The 22,338-nt window shown below is 39.7% G+C and overlaps 2 protein-coding genes across 14 annotated transcripts in view; one reads left to right on the forward strand and one right to left on the reverse strand.

The window, feature by feature from the left end:
• The first annotated feature begins 413 nt into the window (after window positions 1–413).
• On the forward strand, window positions 414–16,566 carry Pacrgl (parkin coregulated like). Of its 8 annotated transcripts, none has more exons than XM_034508324.2 (9): window positions 414–547; window positions 2,226–2,291; window positions 2,425–2,579; window positions 3,609–3,676; window positions 4,591–4,681; window positions 6,041–6,175; window positions 6,824–6,931; window positions 9,146–9,226; window positions 15,841–16,566. In XM_034508324.2, the coding sequence occupies exons 2-9, from the start codon at window positions 2,240–2,242 to the stop codon at window positions 15,895–15,897; spliced, it is 747 nt and encodes a 248-aa protein (XP_034364215.1). In that variant the 5' UTR covers window positions 414–547; window positions 2,226–2,239; the 3' UTR covers window positions 15,898–16,566. The 8 variants fall into 8 exon arrangements, with proteins under 8 accessions (XP_034364215.1, XP_034364218.1, XP_076794600.1 ...); XM_076938485.1 differs by having other exon boundaries at window positions 420–482; XM_034508325.2 differs by having other exon boundaries at window positions 547–654.
• A 608-nt stretch (window positions 16,567–17,174) lies between these two features.
• Kcnip4 (potassium voltage-gated channel interacting protein 4) overlaps window positions 17,175–22,338 on the reverse strand; it is a 1,049,546-nt gene continuing 1,044,382 nt past the window's right edge. For all 6 annotated transcript variants that reach the window (XM_034508323.2, XM_034508320.2, XM_034508322.2 and 3 more), the window contains 3 exons: window positions 21,553–21,657; window positions 20,897–20,959; window positions 17,175–18,627 (listed from right to left, as the gene is read on the reverse strand). In XM_034508323.2, coding sequence (XP_034364214.1) covers window positions 18,580–18,627; window positions 20,897–20,959; window positions 21,553–21,657 — 216 coding nt within the window. In that variant the 3' untranslated portion in view covers window positions 17,175–18,579. The remainder of the gene's footprint in view (window positions 18,628–20,896; window positions 20,960–21,552; window positions 21,658–22,338) is intronic.

The following is a 22,338-nucleotide window of genomic DNA, read 5'->3' on the forward strand; positions in this document are numbered from 1 at the left end:
GCAGTTGAATGCAAGAGCATATGGAATGGTAATACATAACAGGAAAGAAAGGAATTAGCATGACAGGAAGCTAAAAGAAACCCTTGGTTGTCAGGACTTAAGGCAGTCATGTTGGAGGACATTAAATATTCCTGAGAAACTATGAGATAAACACATAGACTGGAGAGAGGCAGGACCGGAGAACTAAAGCGAATCAGCGACTCTTCTTTGGAAACTAAAACTTAAACTTCTTTTAAGGTCTTCTGAAGGCTCCGTTGTTACCCGAGACAGTCCACAGGTGTGCTTTATGGACAGTGGCCCTAAGAACGCCCCTAGTTGCCAGGCAACCCCCCCCCCCCCGCCCCAGCGTCTCTGTAGCCTCCCTATAATTGGGTCAGCGCTAGCGGCGCGCGCGTGACGTCACTGCGCGGCGCCGGATGTCTATGCTACTTGAAGTTGGTTTCCTGAATCACGGCTGCCGACAGCCGGACCAGAGTGCTTTGGTGCGGAGAGCCTGAGGGAAGCCCCACGAGGGCAGCGGCGAGAGCCGGTGCCTGCGGGAGAGGCGGTAGGAGCCGGCGCCAAAGTCTGGAGCCTCGGCGTGGGGGCTTCCCGTGGCTAGAGCCTTGTTGCTAAGGTTTCTAGAGCACTGGAGCTCCCGAGAATTTGGCTTAAGTATATTGTAACTGGAATCTGTCGCTCATATGTCTCCGGTTTCTTTTTTTCTTTTTCTTTTTTTTCCCCTATAGAAGTTTCTACACACTTCCTCGTTTTTAACTTTAACAACATCCTAAAGCCAAATTGAACTAGTTGGGAAGTGGGTTGATTTGGTGATGGATGTTTGAAAGATGGAAAACAGATTTTACTTGAGGCTAAACAAGAGGATGGGTCTGGCCGTTGCGATTTGAAGGTCCTTTGCAGTTGGTAAACAGCGTCGTTAGCTGAGCGACTTTTGAAGTTTTTGAAACTTTCTAGTTTTCTAATTAGAGAGTAGAAGAAAGATGACGAGTAGTGCCCTGATTTTAGACTAGTGGCTACTGAAATTTGGTATTTGTAAAGCAAAGATAGTGTGGGTTTCCTAGCATATACAGGTGCTCCCAGCCCCTTTTAGGCAAAGGCCCAAATGAAAGCCAGGGGATTTGTGTTGTGTTTGTTGTTTCCGTCTCTGACACTGACATAATGTAAGCCCTCCACATAAAGTGGTTCTCTGTATTCTTGTCTGACTATTTAGAATCCTAGGAAAGAAATGAGGGGTGACTTGGTAATATTTATAGCAACGTATTATTCACCTTTTTATTTGGTTACTGCTACATCATACTACCTATCTCACATCATTTAAAGTACAAAGTGGTCTAAAGGTGAAGTAAGCCGTTTTCTTTCACAAAATATAGGAGGCCATGCTTGACAGTGATGGAATAGTATTCACACAGGTGGATATTACTGTTTTAAATCAAACATACTTAGGTTGTCTTTTAAAGTAAAAAGTGATATTTTTAACAGCTAAAGATTATTTTTGCCAGATATGCTGTCACATGCCTTTAAGAACTCAGCACTCCAGAGACATAGGCAGGTAGATCGTTCTAAGTTCAAGGCCATCCTGAGTTACATAGCAAGTTAGACCCTGACTAAAAAACAAGCATCTAGTATTTTGGAAAGATCTTAGAGGCTTAGAGACTAGTCTATTAGAACCCCTAGGCTCCAGCTTCAGTGAGATAGTCTGGTTCACAAAATGGTGGAGAGCAGCAACAGAAGACACCCAATGGTCAGCCTCTGGCCTCCATGGACACACCTACTTGGAGACATTAATGTGCATGTGTACAAACACATGATGCAAACTACCTTGAGTACTCAAAACACCTCGGAAGCTCTGTTTTCTAGAGTGTTTGAAAGCTTTTCAAGTGAAGAGATTCAGTGGCTGTGAAACCAGTTTAAAATATAAAGTAGGTCCAAGGAGATGGCTTAGCTGGTAAAGAATCTGATCACACAGAGTCCTTTTAAGAGCCTAGGTGGTGATCTGTCTGTCATCCCAGCACATGTGAGACACTGACAAGGGAATTCCTGGTACACACTGACTAGCCGAATTAGCCAAGAAGGGGAGCTCTGGACTCAGTGAGACCCTGCCCCAGTACATAAGAAGGGGAGCTATTGAAAAGATGGTAACGTTTAGGCCTCCACACCTACATGTATATAAAGTGTATTCATTTTGGCAAAGCAACAGATTCTGAAATTGTTTCATTTAACTGCAGGTTAAAGAGAAGCTATGCAGAAATCAGAGTGCTCTGGAGGCGTGCAGTTGAGAAGCAGAGCAACAGGTACAGAGTTTTACTTTTGCAAAAGGGAGAGGCCAGGTTTGTTAGTGATGCTTTCTGTGTTCCATGTGCATACAGGATCAGTTTCTGTTGCGTTTTCATCTTTTGTACTGATGTTCTGCTAGTTTTTTCCTAGGTAGTAATGATCATCGCACATCCTCAAGCACACAAACGAAACACAGGACTACAGTTCAGCGGAGCAAATCCTCCTCATTATCCAGTTCTCCAGAGGCTGCAAGAAGGGCTCATCCTCGGCCAAGTGATAAACTCAACCCTAAAACCATTAACCCTGTGAGTACAGTTTCCTCAAGCAGTACATTTTTTACTTTTATAATGCACTTTATAGTAACTATGTTTTCAATTAGTACATTAAAGCAGTACATTTTACAGGAATAGGCTTTTAGCTGATTCCAGTTTAACAGTTCTGAATGCTCTCTTGGGTTTGTTTCCTTTTTGCTTGTTTTTAGCTGGCAATGTTAATTTTGTTATGTTGTGAACTGTATGTCAGTTTTTTTTTTTTTTTTTTCTATCCTACTTTCTAATGTCAGCGAAGTGACTTGCATTCAGCTGCCATGGAATGGCTCATTCATGTCATTCTGTGCTCATACAAAACTCTTAACCATTTTTTTTTTTTTTTTATGTTCTACAAATTGGTCTACCAGAAACCATACTATAATCCTCTGTTTAATAGAATCGTAAAGCCAGTTTGGAGAAGTTACACAGATTCTCTCACCTCTGCATATCTATACTTGGCTGAAGGGCATGCAGGCCATACAGTGCTGGCTAAAAGCAAATGTCCTCTCTCTGTTCTTAGTACCACTTCTGTAATCTAAAAGATATATTCACATATATGTTTGTAAGACTTGTTCCTGATCTTTGATTCTACCAAGCCCAATCCCTTGTTTCACAGAAGCATAAAGTCTATTCTGTGAAGTTAAATAGCTTCTCTGCTCTTTACACATCTATACTTGGCCAGAGGGCATGTGGACTTACAGGGATTGGTAAAAGCAAATCTCTACTCTGTATTATTAATCCGGGGATTCTTTATTCGGTGTGACAGAGAAAGTGGAAAGACGTTTTAGTCTTTTAGGCTTCAGCCATCTGCAAACCTTTGAATCAAATTACTGGTTGAAGAGAAACAACTCCAAAGGCTTGGTTGTATGTTTTTTTCACAGTTGTGTTGCTGAGCAGGGATTTGCACTGTGTGGGTATTGTGTGTGTGTGTGTTTGTGTATGCACATGCCCCTGATCTCAGCAGGATTAAAATTGAAGCTATCAGTAAGTGAAGGTGGTGGTGTTATTTTTGTTCTTTAATTTCAGTTTGGTGAACAGCCACGGGCCCCTTCTGCATTTGCAGCTATTTACTCTCAAGGAGGCATTCCTTGCAGGTAAAATCAATACAATCCATAGCTACTGTGTGGTTCAAAGTAATTGAATGAAATCAGTTATTCAGCTTAAATTGTTGAAAATCTATTTACTAGTGAGATTGAAATCAAAGGTGGCTTGACTATTAAATTGGTATAAATCCCTGGATATTGTTGATTAAAAAATATCTACTCTAATATGTAATTACTAAGATCTGTAGTAAAGCACCAAATAATTTAAGAAATTAAATTGATCTGAGTGAACCACTTTTAGTACAACTAATTTTGGCATTAAGCATTCATAGGCTTCTACAAATTGAGAACAACAACAACAAAAAACAAAATTTCCAGCCAAACCCAAAACCCTACCTATTTTCTAGGTAATGTAAACAATTTCAAAACTGCATTTCTTAGATACTATGTTCAAATTTGGAGTGAGAAAAGAAGCTCAAGAAGCATTCTTAGATTCTAAACTGAAGGATTGGGGATATAGCTCTGTTCCTAGAATGTATCTTACCAGAAACAGAACCCTGAGGTGAATCTCCTAGCACTTAGTTAATCTGGCATGGTTCTGTGTACCTGTAATCCCAGCACTGAGGTGGGGAAGCAAGTGGATGGGCACCCTTGGCTACACAAGGTGGGATTGAGGCCAGCGTGGTGTACAGGAGACTGTCTCTCTCTTTCTCTCTCTCTTACACACCCAGAGAGAGAGATCTCGAAGCTTTCTTAAATAACAATACAAAAAGTTTTGCAATATAACCTTATTACACAGTTTTGTGGAAACGTGGGGATGTGAAGGCTTGTTTACTTGTACTGCTTTGTCTGTGTCCTTAAGAGTATGATATTCCTGTATGTCACAAGGTAATTCTACATCTCTGTTCTGAGAAGAGTATTGTGCTATAAGCTCCCTGCTACATTCACTGACTTTTGTATTTTAGATTGGTACATGGCTCAGTAAGACACAGATTACATTGGGAATGCCCGCCTGAAATTCTTCCATTTGACCCGCTTCTAATTACATTAGCTGAGGTAAAACATTCTAACTCTCGTGAGTGCTTATAGAAAAAGATATTTTAAAAAGCTTATTGTTATTTTGAACATTATAAGTACATCTCATTTTGTACTTTAAAAATAAGTATCAAGTGAGAGGCATTAAAATATTGGACTCTAAGCAAGTAATTCTAACTGTTTTATATATATATGCATGCATTATAATGTCTTATAATGTATATAAGACATTAAACATACATACACACACATATATAAAATAAATTAATTAACCAGTCTTATAAAAATGAAAATCTAATAGGAATGAATGAATAAATGAAATGCATGGTAAATCATACTTAGTTCTTTTTTTTTTTTTTTTTTTTTTTTTTTTTGGTTTTTCGAGACAGGGTTTTTCTGTATAGCCCTGGCTGTCCACTGGCTCACTCTGTAGACCAGGCTGGCCTCAAACTCAGAAATCCACCTGTCTCTGCCTCCCAAGTGCTGGGATTAAAGGCGTGCGCCACCACTGCCCATCCATACTTAGTTCTTTTATAGACATGTCTTGTTTTGCTTTATTCTTCTCTCACACCTTACATCCCTACTGTAGTTTCCCCTTGCTCCACTCCTCACTGACACCCACCCTACACCCCCAGATCCAGTCATCTTAAATTTTCCTTCAGAAAAAAGCAGGCCTCCAGGGATATTAACCGGACACAGCATAAAAAGTTATGATAAGACTCATATCAAGGCTGGACTAGCCAACCCAGTGGAAGAGAAAGGGTCCTAAAGGCAGGCAAAAGAGTCAGACAGCCCCTATTTCCACTCTTAGGTATCCCAAAGAACACCAAACTACACAACCTTAACGTACATGCAGTTGGACCTAGTACAGTTCCACGTAGGCTCCAGGAGTCATAACTTTTATATACAATTGTAAGCCATATTTTAAACTAATCAAAACTAGTAATATACTACAAAGTCCAAATGGTTAGGGTATACAAAGTACTTTAATTTGGGAAGTCATTCAAGGGCCTCTGCTTTTACAACTCTTTAAGCCCTTCTAAAACATCTGCTTGCTTGCTTGCTTGCTTGCTTGTTCGTTTGTTGTGGCAGTAGGTGTGGGTGTGCCATAGAGTGCATATAGAAATCAGAGGACAACTTCTAGGAGTTGGTTCTCTCCTTACACCATATGGGATCAGGGATTGAACTCAAGTATCAGGCTTAGTGGGAATTGCCTTTACTTGACAAGGTATCTCAGTGGCCAAGACCAGTAGTATATATGTACCTGTGGCCCACTACCAGTACATTTATTTCTGTGCTGGGTAGCAAGTTAAAGTTTTTTCTTCTACTCAGTGGGGAAAGTACCAAATCAAGTTTCTGTGTTTATGTTTTCTTTGGCAGGGTCTGAGGGAGACCAAGCATCCTTATACCTTTGTGTCAAAGGAAGGCTTTAGGGAGTTACTTCTGGTCAAGGGTGCTCCTGAAAAAGCTATCCCTTTGCTACCTCGACTGATCCCTGTGCTGAAGGCAGCTCTAGTAAGTCATTTATTTCATTGGACTTCAATAACATGGTATGGATGAGTACCCTGATTCCAGAGAACATTGCCTGTTCTTCCCCTCCCCGATATACATGCAAATTAGTGCTTTACTCATGGTTTGACAAGTATATGCAGTGTCAGAGTCAGACAGTTCTGTACTTGACCACTTTAGAGGATGTACTTTAGGGTCCTGGGGGTAAAAAGGAACCTTTTAGGTAGTTAGAGGATATAACTCAGGTGACTCTGTTCTCTGTATAATAGATGCATATTAGTAATTAGTAATTAGCTCTTATCTGATGGAGATTGTTTTACCTCTAGATACAGTGCAATAAAACTTACTTCCAAAATTCTCTTTGTTGATAGATTTCTAGGATAAAATGCTTAGTCCTGCATGTCTTATACCTGCTTGCCCCTTCCCCTATTCTCCCTTGCATTTTTCCCATCTTGTCCCTTTCCTTTTTTTCTCTACTGATTCTAATGAACAAGTCTCCTTGAGATACAAGTGTACTAATTCTTAAAGAAAATTCATTCTGAAAGAAGAAAGTAGAATTATAAAGGCACATGCAAAAGGTCCAAATGAAAGTATCCAGAGACTCTTTTGGAAGGTTGTGTAGGCTTTAATTTGTCTTGTTAACTGGCCCCACAGGTTCATTCTGATGATGAAGTGTTTGAAAGAGGACTGAGTGCACTCGTGCAGCTGAGTGTGGTTGTTGGTCCGTCCCTGAATGGCCATCTGAAACTTCTGCTTACAAGTGTGAGTACTGCACAGAGGAGAGTAGCTGTGCAAGTCTTCATAACCCCAGCCTTCAAATCAAGCACCAACCTAGCTCAAATCTTTAAAACCTCAGTTTCTTGTCATTGTAAACGTACCTGGCAGAAACAAACAAATGGTAGGAAGGATTTGTTTGGACTCAGCGTTCCACAGGTGCCAGTCCTTCATGGCAGGAAGGAAGGGCTAATGTGGAACAGGTGACCTCGTAGTGGGCATGAAATGGATGGGCGCATGGGAAGGGCACATGGGAAGGGTGCAGGGTCTCTTCTCCCCTGCCCCCTTCCTTTCAGTAAAATCACATGAAGAATCCCAGGATAATTCCACTCCTTAGTTAGAGCCTTTGAACTTTCTCTGGAAAAACCTTTGCATAAAAACCAAGGGCGTGCTTTATTTACCTGGATGTTATTCTATTCAGTCATGTTAGCAGTGGTGAGCTAACCAACCCTAACAGTTGGAGATTAGACTAAGTATGTCAGAAAGTATCTAGTAGACAGTGCCTCTCTATTGTTTTCTAGTGGATTCTATTTCTATTCTATTTCTATTCAACCTATGTTGAATAAATTTCCAAAATGCTTAGCAGGGAGCATGGCTTAAGTAGCTGAACTGTTGTCTAGGTCGCTGTCTGCAGAAATGCATGTATTTAATGGGAATGCTGGTGTGGTTGCTCATGACTACCTACATAGCACTGCTTCTCTGCTAGTGTCTGATGCTGTCTTCTTTCATCTGTGCTCTCTTTTTTTAAACAACATCTATGTTTCTAGCTATGTCGTGGTTAGCATGTATGCAGAGATAAGTGGTCTTGTGCTTCCAGTCTACTTTGCTTTGTCAGTCAGTTACTTCTCAGCTTCTCCTGTCTTATTGCTGGGTAATGTGTGCTTTAGAGGCAGAGCTCTCTTCTTAGTTCTCTGCATGGACTTGCATGTGATGAGATGAAACATATGCCATGCTTGTAAGCATAGTTTTTGTGTGAGTACGTGTGTTTGTATGTGGGTGCACGAGCGCATGTGCCTGTATGTCCACATGTTTGCATGCTTGTGGACTGTAGAGGACAGTCTCAGGTGTTGTCTTTAGAAGTACTGTCCACTTCCTGTAAGATGGATCTTCTGGTTACCTGTAGCTTATCAGTTAGGCTTCGATGTCCGGCCAGTGGGTCCCCAGTGATAGAATTATAAACAGAAGCCACCATGCCCAGCTTTTAATGTGGGTATTGGGTATTAAAGTCAGTCATTTCCCCAGTCCCAGATTGTGGGTAAAAGTGGCTGGGGAATCGCAGAGAGTTCCTCACAGCAGGCTGTGTGTAGTTGGCTGGGAATGATCTGGGTTTCTCCAGCTGGAAGTTAGGCCCAGCTGCTCACTAAAGGCCTCTCCATGGCTCCAACGAGAAAGTCCTTGGGTTTCCAAAACTGGTTTATTGGCATGGCAGATGGTGGATGGATCTGGATGCAACCCCCCCCCAAAAAAAAAAAAAAAAAAACTAGGGCAGACCTGAGTTAAATAGGGAGGGAAAGAGGGGGAGGGGCTGGGCTGGGCTGGGCTGGGGAGGAATGTTTAATTGACCCCACCTTCTGGCCTTCAGGTACCTCATTAGTATGTAAATCTCTCTAGGGCCTGAGGTCTGTTTATCAAGCCCTCCACCTGTGTCCTATGTGACTGAAGGGTGAAGGTTGAATGGAGATTAGACCTTGTGTCAGACACCAGATAACTTGTAGCAGATATTGGGAGATAGGTAGAATTTGAATGACAAAAATTCAACTTTTTTTGTATATATATATATATATGTGTGTTTTTTATTGGATGTTTTCTTTATTTACATTTCAAATGTTATCCTCTTTCCCAGTTTCCCCCCTGGGAAAGATCCCCTATCCCACCCCCTACCTCTGCTTTTGTGAGGGTGTTCTCCTACCCACCCATCCACTCCTGCCTCCCCATCCTGGCATTCCCCTACACTGGGGCATCAAGCCTTCATAGGACCAAGGACCTCTCTTCCCATTAATACCCACAAGGCCACATAAATTCAACTTTTAACCAAATACTATATTGTTACATATAAATTTTAGTGAATCATATACTGAAACAAACTTTGTTAAAGTTTTTTAAAGTAAGTTAGACTTCCTTAAATTAAGGCATGCTCAAAAATTATTTGTGCTTATAGCAGAGATTATTTATTTATAACCCTCGTCCCCTACTTTTCAAAAGCTTTCGAAGAGGCTAATGGACAAAAAATTCAAAGAACCCATCACCAGTGCTTTGCAAAAGCTGGAGCAGCATGGCGGAAGTGTAAGTAGAAAGAACGCTGTATCTGTAACCTGCATTCTTTCTGTACATTGTACTTTCAGTCCTAGCAGAGGTCGTTAGCATGTGTTAGCTCACTGCAGCTACAAGAATAAATGTGCAATTTTCTGGGTTTTTCTCTTTTAGGCTAAGAATTTCTGTTTTGTTGTGATGGTGTCTTTGATTTAATTATTTTACTTACTCACTTATTACTTCCTGATCACGGTTCCCCCCTCTTTTCTTTTATTCACTTTACATCTTGATCACTGCTCCTATCTCACAGTCCCTTTCCCCAAACCCAGGGTGGAAGCCTACCCTGGGTTTCCCCCTGCCCTGGCACATCAGGTCTTTGCAGAGCTGGGCAAATCCTCTCCCACTGAGGCCAGACAAGGCAGCCCATTTAGAAAAATGTATTCCACAGACAGGCACCAGCTTTAGGGATAGCCTCCTCTCTAGTTGTTCAGGACCCACAGGAAGACTCAGCTACTCATCTCCTCCCTCGAATGTGTGGGAGCCTAGGCCCAGTCCATGTTTTCTCTTTGGTTGATGCTTCAGTCTCTGAAATCCCCAAGGGTACAGGCTAGTTGTCTTTGTTGGAGTTAGTTGATTTTCTATGGAATCCCTATTCTCTTCAAGGCCCTCAATCCTTATCCCTACTCTTCTATAAGAATCCCTGAGCACCATCCACTGTTTGGTTGTGGTTTCTCCATTCATCTGAGTGAGCTGCTGGATGGAACCACTCAGCGGATAGCCACACTAGACTCCTATCTTCAAGCATAAGAGTATCATTAGTAGTGTAGGGAATTGGTGCTTGCCCATGGGATGGGTCTAAGGTTGGGCCAGTTATTAGTTGGCCATTCCCTCGGTCTCTGCTCTATCTTTCATTGCTGTTTCTTGTAGACAGGATAAATTTTGGGTCAGAAGTTTTGTGAGTGGGTTGGTGTTCTATTGCTCCACTGGGGTTTCTACCTAGCTATAGGAGATGGCCTCTTGAGATTCTATCTCCACATTGCCGTGACTCTCAGCTAATGTCACCCCCATTGATTTTTGGGAGCCTATTCCAATTTCTTTATTTCCTCCTTGACCCAGAGATCACTGAGTAGAGAATTGTTCGGGTTCCATAAGTGTGCAGGTTTTCTGTTGCTTCTGTTGTTGTTGAAGTCCAGCTTTAATCCATGTGGTCTGATAAGATACAAGGCATTAGTTCATATTTTTTTGTATCTGTTGAGGCTTTCTTTGTGACTGAATATAGGGTCAATTTTGGAGAAGGACCCATGAGATGCTGAGAAGAAGGTATATTCTTTTGTGTTTGAGTGAAATATGCTATAGTTGTCTGTTAGATCCATTCGATTCAAAATGTAGGTTAGTTTCATTATTTCTCTGTTTAGTTTTTGGATGACCTGTCAATTGGTGAGAGTATGATGTTGAAGTCTCCTACTATTAATGCATGGCCTGGGATTTGATGTGCAATATAAGTTGTAGCAATGTTTCTTTTACAAATATGATTGCCCTTGTTTTGGGGGCATAGATGTTCAGAATTAAGATATCTTGGTAGGTTTTTCCTTTGAGTAGAAAGTGTCCTTCACTGTCTCTTTTGATTAATTTTGGTTGAAAGTGTATTTTATTGGATACTAGAATGGCTTCTATAGCTTGCTTCTTAGGTCCATTTGCTTGGGAAACTTTTTCCAGCCCTTTACTCTGAGATAATGTCTTTTTTTTTTTTTTTTTTGCTGAGATGTGTTTCTTATATCCAGCAGAAAGATGATTTCGAATCCATTCTGTTAACCTGTGTCTTTTTATTTGAGAATTGAGTGTATTGATGTTGAGAGATACTAATGACCAGTGATGGTTATTTCTTGTTATTTTGATGTTGGTGCTGTTTGTGTGTGCTTTCCTTGTTTTTGCTGGTATAGAATTATATATTTCCTGTGTTTTCTTGGATGTATTTATCCTCTTTGGAGTTTTCCTCCTATCATTTTCTGTAGGGCTGGATTTATGGATAGATATTGTTTAAATTTAGATTTCTTTTGAAATGTCTTGTTTTCTACATCTATGGTGATTGAGAGTTTTGCTGGGTATTGTAGTCTAGATTGGCATGTGTGGTGTTTTAGAGGTTGCAAGATATCTCTCTAGGCTCTTCTAGCTTTTAGAATCTCTGTTGAGAAGTCAGATGTAATTCTAATAGGTCTATCTTTGCATGTTACTTGGCCTTTTCCCCTTGTAGCTTTTAATATTCTTTCTTTGAATATTCAAAGAAATTTCTGTAAGAAAGAAGTTCTGTAGAATTTCTGTTTTGATTATTATGTTCCAGGAGGATTTTCTTCTCTGGTTGAGTCTAATTGGTGTTCTGTAAGCTTATAAATAGATAGATGATAGGCATCTCTTTCTTTAGGTTGGGAAAGTTTTCTTCTATGATTTTTTTGGAGAATATTTTCTGGGCTTCTATTCTTTTTATTAAGAATAATAAGGCTAGTTCTTTTTATGGTATTCCAGATTTCCAGGAAGTTTTGTGTCAGGGATTTTTTAGATTTAACATTTTCATTGACTGATGAATCAATTTCTTCTTCTGTATCTTCTACACTTGAGACTCTCTTTCATCTCCTGTAATCTCTTGCTGATGCTTGCATCTGTTGTTCCTGTTCTCTTCCCTAGGCTTTCCATCTCTAGACTTCTCCCTGTTTGTGTTTTCTTTATTGCTTCTATTTCCGTTTTCAGGTCTTTAACAGTTTTATTTTTTTCACCTGTTTGATTCTGTTTTTCTATATTTCTTTAAGGGATTTATTTGTTTCCTCTTGAAAGGCCTTTAATCATCTTTGTAAGATTGGATTTCAGGTCATTTTCTTGTGTTTCGGTTGTGTTAGGATATCTAGGGCTTACTGTAGTAGGACAGCTGTGCTCGGATTGTGTCATACTCCCCTGGGTTTTGTTGCCATCTGGATGGCTTTAGTCTCTGGATGTTCCTGATGTATTAAGTACTGGGAGGAGTCTTAGCCTCAAGGAACCTGGTGTGGTAAGCCTCTGGTGGATATCCTTGGGCTGTAAGATTCTGGATCATCGACTCGGATGAAGGTGTGTGGAAAGGTGGCCGGAGAATGGAGGTCTGTTGAGGATAGTTGGTTGCTCAGGGCAGCTGTGCATTCCCCAGAGGACTCGGATGGGTAAAGATGGGTGCAGAAAGGGAATCTAACCTGTTTGGTTCCAGATTAGCAGGTTTGATGAATGTGTGCAGAGAGGTGGCAGGAGAATGAAGGTCTGGCAGGGATAGCAGCCTGCTCAGGGCAGCTGGCCATGCCCCAGAGGATGTGGTGTGGATTCAGGTATGTTCAGAGGACATCAGACACTTTCAGGCCAAAGCCACTGTCTGATGTTGGCAGAAAGTCCCAGAATCTATGTCTGAAAACACGCAGGAGTGCAGCAGGCAGGGGAGTTGGATTCAGAAACAGAACCTGATGGTCTGATGGTGTAGGTTTTTAGGTGGCTTTTTCAGAACCAAGCTGGCTAAATACAGGCCTGTGGGTTTTTCACAGTCTGATTAGTACTCTCTTAGTTTTTCTCTTTAAACTATTTTAGATATTTTGTTTCAACCGTGAAAAGATCAGAGCAAGGATGACTAACTGAGCCCAACCCTAGTTTCTTTTAAATTTTATATTTATTTATTTCTGTACTTATCTGTACTAGGGAAAATCCCAGGTCCTTGTATATGTCAGAAGGTACGACTTGAGCTTCCTATAGTCATGGATCTCTTTTTCCCTTTATTTGGTCTTGCTTTCTTCCTCTGAGTTTTAGAATCTCCCTTTAGATGGAGATGCCAGTTCTACATTAGTGCAGCACATACACATTGTGGAAGAGTTAATCTGATTTTTCCCCCCCAACTTTTCAAGGGGAGGAATATGGGGCCTTCATTACTATATGATGTCAGCAAGATTAATTGAAATTTTATAATTTGAAAGAAGTATTCAGCTACTTAGCTTAACAATGTAGAACTTTCATTTTCCATGTTTTCTTAATAACTATATGGAAATGTATATGATTATATACATTATTTTGCCATCCATGATTTAATCAGTGAATTCTGCTACTTTTAATATTCTATAAACTGCATATATTGTTTTTGTGATGAACACCTAATGTTTATGCAGAAGAACTAAGCCTTACAGGGACTGTTAGAGAATGCATTTCTGTGTTGTGTTTGAGGTCTAGATAAGACCCTGAGGACATGTGTAGAACCAGCACCTACTAGTCCAGTGACTCCACTTCTGACGAAGTACTTACTTTGTAAATACACTTGGTCATTCTAAAATCTGAATCCCAGAAGTAATTGTGCTTTCCTCCTTTGTGAAATAAATGCCGGCAAACAGATGGTGGCTAATGATGACAGCTTTTTAAGCTGGACCTCTCCTAGATGGTTGTCTGCCTCCAGGAGACCTTTTTAGGAACTGAATCAGGAAAAGGGGATGGGAGACATTTATGCATGTCTTTGTGTTGGGCAGGGGAGGTTATGATGGAGATGCAGTTCGGAAGCTACACTTTGTTATCTGGAGCTGGCCCTCAGAGGTGTAGTTGACCAATCTAAAGTCTGAAAGAAATGGGGTTCCTTTTGTTGTTACTTAATCTTAGTAGCTTTGGATATTGCTAATATTGAATTTAAAAAGAAAGGAGGTTATTTTTATAAGAGATATCAAATATTCCACAGTATTCTGTACTGGCCCTTGTGTGTTCTACATGATATCTTAGTAAAGTAGTATTAAATTACGATATCATTAAGGTTTACTATTGGGTAGTCAGGGTTTCTATTCCTGCACAAAACATCATGACCAAAAAGCAAGTTGGGGAGGAAAGGGTTTATTCAGCTTACACTTACATGTTGCTGTTCATCACCAAAGGAAGTCAGGACAGGAACTCAAACAGGGTAGAGTCTTGGAGGCAGGAGTGAATGCAGAAACCATGAAGGAATGTTGCTTACTGGCTGGCTTTTGGCTTGCTCAGCTTGCTTTCCTATAGAACCCAGAACTACCAGCCCAGGAATGGTACCACCAACAGTGGATCCTTTCATCTTGATCGCTAACTGAGAAAATGCCTTACAGCTGGATCTCATGGAGGCATTTTTCTTAAAGGAGGGCCCTTTCTCTGTGGTAACTCTAGCTGTGTCAAGTTGACACACAAACCAGCCAGTGCAGGTAGAGATATGGCTCAGCGGTTAAGAATCCTTGTTGCTTTTGCAGAGAACCTGTGTTCAGTTCTCTGTACTCACTGATTCACAACCTCCAGTTCCAAGTAGACATGATGCTCTCCTGATGGCTTCTTTGGGCACCAGGAGTGCATATGGTACAGAGACACACATGTGGGCAAAATGTTTATACCTATAACATTTGCACATCTAAAAGGGTTTTTTTGTTTGTTTGTTTTAAAAAAAAGCTATGTATTAGAATTAATGTCTGTGCCTTTCTTCTGGTTTGATTAGTGTTGTGCTAACTATAGGTAAGCAATACTCTTCTTTCTCTTCCAGGAACTTAAAAACATATATTAAGTTTCTTCAGTAATAATGAGTCTTTAAAAAGTTCTTGGGACTGGAGAGATGATTTATTGGTTAAGAATATTGCCTGCTCTTCAGAGGACGCAGTTCCATGCCCAGCATCCACATAGTGATGGCTTACAACCACAGAAAATCTAAAGTCCACTTCTGGCCTCTTTGGACATTCCATACATGTGGTGCACAGGCATACACATTAAAAAAAAAAAAAAAAGCTAAAAAAAGTTTTAAAGCAGGAATTCATAGTGTAGGTGTTTCCTATTTCTTTTGACTTTTATAGATGATAATAATGTAAAGGCACAACCACTGGACAAGTGGGAACATTTGTTACAAACACACAGACTTTCTTACAGCGAATCTTTCCCTGTCTTAAGTTGAAAATAGTTTTTCAAATGGATGATTTCATTTCTGTGCTCAGCAGCATGCTCTTTTATCCTGGGAAAGACAAATGCCCCGTACTTCATTTCCTTCTAGTGTATGTGAGCACTGTGACAAGTACTCCCCATAGGACATTGTAAGCACCAGACTCAGTTATGCTCCGGGATGAGCCTCAGAGGGGGACTTGCTAGCCAGTAGCTTCCTTTACATCCGGATATTGGGTTCAGAGAATTAATTAACTCAACTATGCTGGTGAGGTACAGGGAAGATAAATTTAAATATTGCTCTGACTTCTCACTGCAGCTGTAGATATTTAGGGTTGATATCTTTTTTTTTATTTACCTCAGAAAATGTTCTACTCATCTTGTAATTTTGGTTGTATCTTTTTTTATTACTTTTCTTTGAGGATGCTGACGTTGGCTGTCCACAATTGGTGGCTACTGACTGGGGTGTGGGGAGGAGGGGAGCGACACAGTTCAGTTTAAGAGGTCTATCATTGAGAATTTGACCATGCTTTAGTGAGTATCTAGATAAAAAATTTGATCCTTCCTTCCTTCCTTCCGTCCGTCCGCCCGTCCATCTGTGATTTTAATGTTTTTGGATGATATCAGAAGTTTCAGGGGAGTCTTGTATACTTCTTAACCAACACTTGTAAATGTAGTGCCTACTGAGTAACTGTTTTCTAATGCCCATGTTTTCTTGTGTTTGTCAGGCAAGTCTTATCATCATCAAATCCAAAATCCCAACATATTGCTCTATCTGCTGTTGAATAAGGGAGGCAACAAACTGCTTCGGCAGGCAGGCGCTGGCTGTGGCTGCCTGGACCTTTTGTCAGAGTTCAGTTCATCCTGACTCACAGCACCGTTCATTAACTTGGCTACTCGGACCGTGCCAAGTCCAGAAGGATCATCGTACAAGATGTTTGTCAACACAAAGCTAATTAAAGTAACATGAGTAAAAGTTGAGTGCTGTAGGGGTTTCTCGTCCATCATACCTGTGTGTATATGTTCCAGTGCATTTTTACTTAGAGCCATCGGAAGGTCACTTTGTAGCTGTGCCTTATTTCATAGGTTGGTTTTGGCCATTTCTTGGTTTTTATATTTATTAAGACTGAAAAAGTTTTAAGATAGCAAGTAAACATTTGTGACTTCACTATTAGCCAGGATGTGTAAATGTGTATTTTATAATGTGGGAATGCTTGGGAATATCAGTTTTGTTCTGAATATTCTAGTTTTAAAAGCTTGTTTTAAATGAAAATTCTATTACAAGTTTGTTGTTTATTACAACTTTTTAAACTACCTAAACTTTAGGTGTTAATTATAATTAAGTAAATGCTATTTTTGCATTTTGTAGCCCCCAGATACTGATGATGTGTATGTATGTATGTGTGTATGCATATATACACACAGACATTCAGAAATTAAAATTTTAAAACTTACATCTATTCAGTGATATTGTAGTTGTACTTATATGTGTTTCCCAGTTACTTGGTGTGTTAAAACATAGTTTATGGACACAGCCCAGAGTTTCTGATAAGCTAGTAACTTACTCTATATCATTCTGTAGGAGAAAGGAGTAGAGGAAGGGAAATAGAAAATGGGAGGAAGGCCTCTGAGTGGCTGTAGGCACTTGAATAGTCACGACAAATCCAAATTATAGCCCCTCATTGGACAGCATGGAGACAGGCAGTCACTGCACGTACTCGAAACACTGGATAGATGACGCTCTTACCCTTGGTCTCTCCCACAGACATCTGGGTGACCTTTAGCAATTCTTCTTTCAGATAGTTACACAGCTGTCAGTTCAAAGAATACAAGCAATTACACCATACTACAGACATGCCCATTCTTTCCCAGGGTTTCTTTTGTCAGGTCTATAGTACCTTGTCACATTCTCATACCGTGCCTTCTACAGCAGCTGCCTGATTTCAGTCTTGCTTTAAGATTTCTTTGTAGGCAATACTACCCAAAGATAGTGACAGGCAGGTTTTAATCTAGTAATTAACTGTCGAACTTGCTAGACTATAAAGACCAATAGCACACAAAGTAGAGTAATAAACACTTTATTTTGCTTTTATTTGTCCTTTTTGAGATACAAAATGTGCACATTGAGTTTACACAAACACGTGATGGCAGATTTCTGTACATGTACTGTACTACTCTTAATTCCTACACTGGTGATAGCAGGGCAGCTTTCAACATCCTATCTCTACACCAGAATAGATACCTGATTTATTGTTGCAGACAGTTGCAAATCTTCTCCTCCTGTATCCTCTTGGTTCTTGTATTTCTACAAAACAGGGAAGATGTGTATATCTATAGTACTGTTGTGGCAAGTCTACAGTTTTGGCTTAAGATCACTGAAAGGAATGTGAATCCTTTGAGCTATATGATGTGCTAAATCATAATGCAATTCGGATGAACTGTCCAGTGTTTGCATTCACTTTCTATACAATCTTATGTATAATTTCCAGTATAATAGAATCACTGGTGTTTTCAAAGAATATGGTGCTTGATCTTTATTCCTAGTAGACTTTGGGCAGTCAAGGATTCTCTGTCCCTGAATGGCTTATGTGTGATAAACATGCTGTGAGAACATTAAGGGCTTGGGAGTGGCTAGAATCTCCCTGTACTGCTGTTAGGGTTACTTGTTAATAAGCGTCACTAGGCATTGCAGGACAGACATCCGGACCCTTGGCAAGTTTGTAAACATCCTTGGTGTGTTTGACACGTTGAATATCTACTTCATAACACAATACAAAACAGTCTACATGTAAGATTGAACAGGTCCAAAGTTACATGGATTATATAGAGCCTTGGCATTAATATGGAAAATTAACGAATACTAAAATAATTTTATTAGGTATATGCTAACATCTGATAATAAACTAATTTTTAAGTGTTCTTTTTAAAAAATGCCAAATACATTAATGTCTTTAACAGCAGGTGGAGAAGCCATAGAAATTGGGACTGTGTTTTTGGTCTTTTTTTTAATTGTAATAATGTTTCCTTTTTAAGTATTATATGAATTGAATTAAATGAAAGTTCACTGGTTTTCTGGAAGTTCAATGCAGATGTAAATAATTTAGAAAACCACTTAAAATCCAGGGCTGAATCATACAAACAAGTAGGAAAACCCACTGCTGTTTTAAAATCACTAATCTGTAAAAGCCTCAATAACACGTGGCTGAGAATCAAAGCTATTCCAGATTCTGTGCCTTTTGAGTGTTCTCAGAGTATGAAATAAGTTAGCACATTTCATGACCCCAGTGATGTGGATGCAGATTTGTAACTGGAAACCTAAATTTGAGGAGGGGTTGTTTTATATTAAAACAAAGCTGTTTGCATAATATGCCTCAGTGTAAAGCTGAGCAATCTATGCTAGAAGTGGCGGCTTCAACACGTGTGTCGTCGTTCACATTTGCCTCTTGAGTGGAGGAGGTGCTGTCATTCTAGATCACATTTTCGAACAGCTGCATGGAGCGCATTATGTTTTCATCCTGTAGGGGAGAAACAGAAGGATGTTACTGTGTCTGCAATGAGAAGTACTGCTGGACCTGTAAGTATGGCCTAGACCCTTCATGGGCTGCTTTGTGATAGTACGAGTATCTTCCTTTATCTCCACTACAAATAACCACAAGGGCCCATCCATTTTGTTAGTTCTTGAATATGCCTTTAGATATTTCATTTAAATCTTACTTGGTACTCACTAGACCAAGGTAGTTCTCAAATGCTGTCAGGATGAACACAGTGAGTGACTGCTAATCTTGGTTGTGAACTGCATTGGGATTTACTAACACAAGCTTCTCGTCAGTCCTGTGGCTGATTTTCTTTATTGGATTACTTGAAGCAGGAAGATCCTAAATCTGGGTAGCATCATGACATGGAAGAAGGAAGTTTTGATTTTTGCCTGCTTGCTTTTACTTTTGTTTGCAAGTTCATCTATCCTGTTGTGATATTATTAGCAACAACTTCAGGAATCTTTTAGGACTCCAGTGCCAGATTGGGACTGCATAGACGTACAGCCTAGTGGACTGAAGAACTAGATTCTCAGTTTCTCCAGTGTGACACAGTCATTATTGAACTACTAAGATTGTATCCTGTAAGCCAATCTAATAAGTTGTTTCTCTCTCTCTCTCTCTCTCTCTCTCTCTCTCTCTCTCTCTCTCTCTCTCTCTCTCTCCATATATAAGTATATATTATTTATATAAATATAACATACACACACACACACACGAGCTTCCAGAGATTATCCAAAGGGAATAGATGAGAACTTTGGAATTTCAGGTCGATTGAAATCCAAAGTACAGGAAGTATATAAACGTCCATATTCCAGGACAGAAGAATCAATACACTTAACAGCCACTTTGCCTCCTTAACTGTCAACTATTGCTAAATCTATATGGTGCCTGTAGGAGTCTTTAATACTGAATAGTTTCTGAATCCCAGAGAAATTGCCTGGGAGAAACCATTGCACAGTGATTGTGTTCAACTTAGCCTATTTCTTAGAAATGAGCTACAGTGACAGACTGGGCTCTTGAGGAACACTTCTGTCCTGTGGGTGAACACTGCTAATGAGCCATGTATGCTAGGTAGCAGTGGTGCTAACCTGCCCCTATCGAAGTTCCGTCACCACTAAGGGGGTTTATATCACCACTTTAAACCTCTGAGATGACTTTGAGAGGTGAGTTGAGAAGCAAGCAGGCATCAGCAATGTTGAAAACCAAACAATTGAAAGAAAAAACAAACAAAAACCAAAAACCTGAAACAGCAGCAAATGTTTCTCCATGTTTATTAACTCACAGTTATGGCTGTACTTAGGTGTTGAGTTGAATCACGATAGGTGAGCTATGTCCAAATTCCTAGGCAGCACATAACTACTAGACTACTGAGAAGTTTTTCCTCTTTATTTTTATAACTGGAGACAGTTGTGCTCAGCTAAAATGCTACTTTTTATCCACATATATTAAATCAGTGATACTTTGCTGAGGACCTGAATTTGGTCTCTGCAAATCATAGTAGGAAGGAAAGAAGCAGTTCTTGAAAGTTGACCTCTGACCTCCACGTGGGTGCTGTAACATGTTCCTTACTCACAATATCCCTACACAGACATTAACTTAAAATTAAAAAAAAAAAAATCAATAAAAAACCAAACCAAAGAACAAAAAAACGCACAAAGACCAATATAATGTTCCATAGGCTACTGCAGTAGATTTCTGTTTTTATGGTGACACAAATAAAACATGTTTTAAAAGAACTATGTCTGGAAAAGATTAAAGTATTTTTTTTAATTATGTATGTATGTATGTATGTATGTCTGTGTGTAGTTAGGTGAACACAATCATTTGTGAGCCTGAAAAGTCGAGAAGAGGATATCAGATTCCTGTTGGAGATACAGGCCATTGTGGGAATCCTGACTTGTGTGCTGGGAAGAAAACTTAAGGTGAGCAGCAAGCACTCTTAAACACCAAGCCACCTCTCCAGTGCCCGAAACTGTAGTCTACATCTATGTGGTTTTGTCTGTTGGTCTGTAATGCATCCTCTAAAGGTTTTCAGAAACAAAGGGAGTGCACAACTAAATTTTCACATCAGTATTGCATGCTATCAGACTGGATGTGTACATAAATCTGATTGTTTTCACGTAAGAAGCCTGTCTCATTAGCTTGTGCACTTGATTTATATTTTTCTCAATTCATATTGGCTAGTAGGCTGTGCTCACTTGTAGCTGATGCTGTTACCAAAAGGGATATAGTTCTTTTCCTTACTTACTTTTTGGCAACTTTCAATGAACTCATCTATGGTAACGACACCATCCTTATTTTTGTCCATCTTCTGTTGGGAAAGAAAAGAACAAAGCATTGTATTGAGTCACCTTTTGGTAGCCTCCCTGAACCCAGTAGATTCAAAGAGATAAGAATGGAGCCCATCCTTTTGTGTTACACGGGACAGTTACATGCTAGGAGGAACTACTGAGTTCCTGCAATGGGGAGGGCCATTCATTTTAGGTTGGATTTTTTTCCCTTGTGTAATGTGAAGCATGAATCACCTAAAACTGTTTTTTAAATGACAGGACTTGAAGAGTTTCCTGAAATGCAGAGCCTTGGATTTTTTATCTATAAAATAGAAGAGTATTGTGAATTAGTTATCTTTAAGGTCCTTGTGGGAAATAAGAGAATTCCTTTGTCAGGGTATCATCACTCTTCTGGAAATACAGTTGTCTGTCATAATACATTTTAAAAGCCAGAATATGAAATTAAGGCAGGCTTTGTCCTATTGTTCTATCCCTATAAATAAACATTCTCTTTGCAGCTTTGTTGTTGTTTTTTTGTTTGTTTTTGTTTTGCATCAATGTTTTTTTTTTTTTTTTCAGGCGTCAGGGAATCTACTTATAACCATCCTTCCTCATTCACATCATTCATTCCTACCTGGAAAAACGTCTCCACATGCTGTCGGGGAGCATCTTCCTTGAGGACAGGGTATGTGCATTTCCCCATCATGTCGTAGATTGCTTTCATTATGTCCAGCATTTCCTGAAATGGAAAGGCACTCATGTGAGGCTGCACACCAAGTGTGAAGAAAGCCATCTAAGATGCATTAGGAGATTTTGTTTCATAGTGTCTCATTTGCTTGTTTCTTAAATTCTTTATGGGGTGCCTTTTGCTTGTTGATAACCAACAAACAGCCTCTTGCCTCAAAGCAGTACAATCCAAATATAACAATCATGAGAGCTCAGTTTTGCAATGAAGTAGATTCCCATGTATCTTGATTGGGAAAGGAATAGTCTAACTCAATACTTTGATTTTCAAAAACTACAGAGAATTTGTTTTATTGAACAATTACAAATTTTATTGATTGCTGATTTCTACTTATTAGAAATATTTTAGATTTGGAACTCTAAATTTCAATTAATTAATACAAGTTCTTGCAGTTTTTAATCACTTTTTCTTGTTTTGGCTTTAACTAAAGAAGTCATACAAAAATACAGATTCAAAAATATTTTGACTAGCCGGGCAGTGGTGGCGCACGCCTTTAATCCCAGCACTTGGGAGGCAGAGGCAGGCGGATTTCTGAGTTCGAGGCCAGCCTGGTCTACAGAGTGAGTTCCAGGACAGCCAGGGATACACAGAGAAACCCTGTCTCAAAAAAACCAAAAAAAAAAAAAAAAAAAAAAAAAACCAAAAAAAAAAATATTTTGACTAGGAAAAACTTTA

Source organism: Arvicanthis niloticus, chromosome 7 (assembly GCF_011762505.2).
Source record: "Arvicanthis niloticus isolate mArvNil1 chromosome 7, mArvNil1.pat.X, whole genome shotgun sequence".
In the NCBI taxonomy this organism is placed as follows: domain Eukaryota; kingdom Metazoa; phylum Chordata; class Mammalia; order Rodentia; family Muridae; genus Arvicanthis; species Arvicanthis niloticus.

What these genes read in the sequence shown, in the direction of transcription:
- Pacrgl (XM_076938482.1), top strand. Translation starts at nt 2,161, where the DNA reads ATGTATATAAAGTGTATTCATTTTGGCAAAGCAACAGATTCTGAAATT. An exon ending in ACCCTAAAACCATTAACCCT is followed by an intron (nt 2,580 to 3,608) that starts GTGAGTACAGTT and finishes CTTTAATTTCAG; the next exon opens with TTTGGTGAACAGCCACGGGC. An exon ending in CTGTGCTGAAGGCAGCTCTA is followed by an intron (nt 6,176 to 6,823) that starts GTAAGTCATTTA and finishes CTGGCCCCACAG; the next exon opens with GTTCATTCTGATGATGAAGT.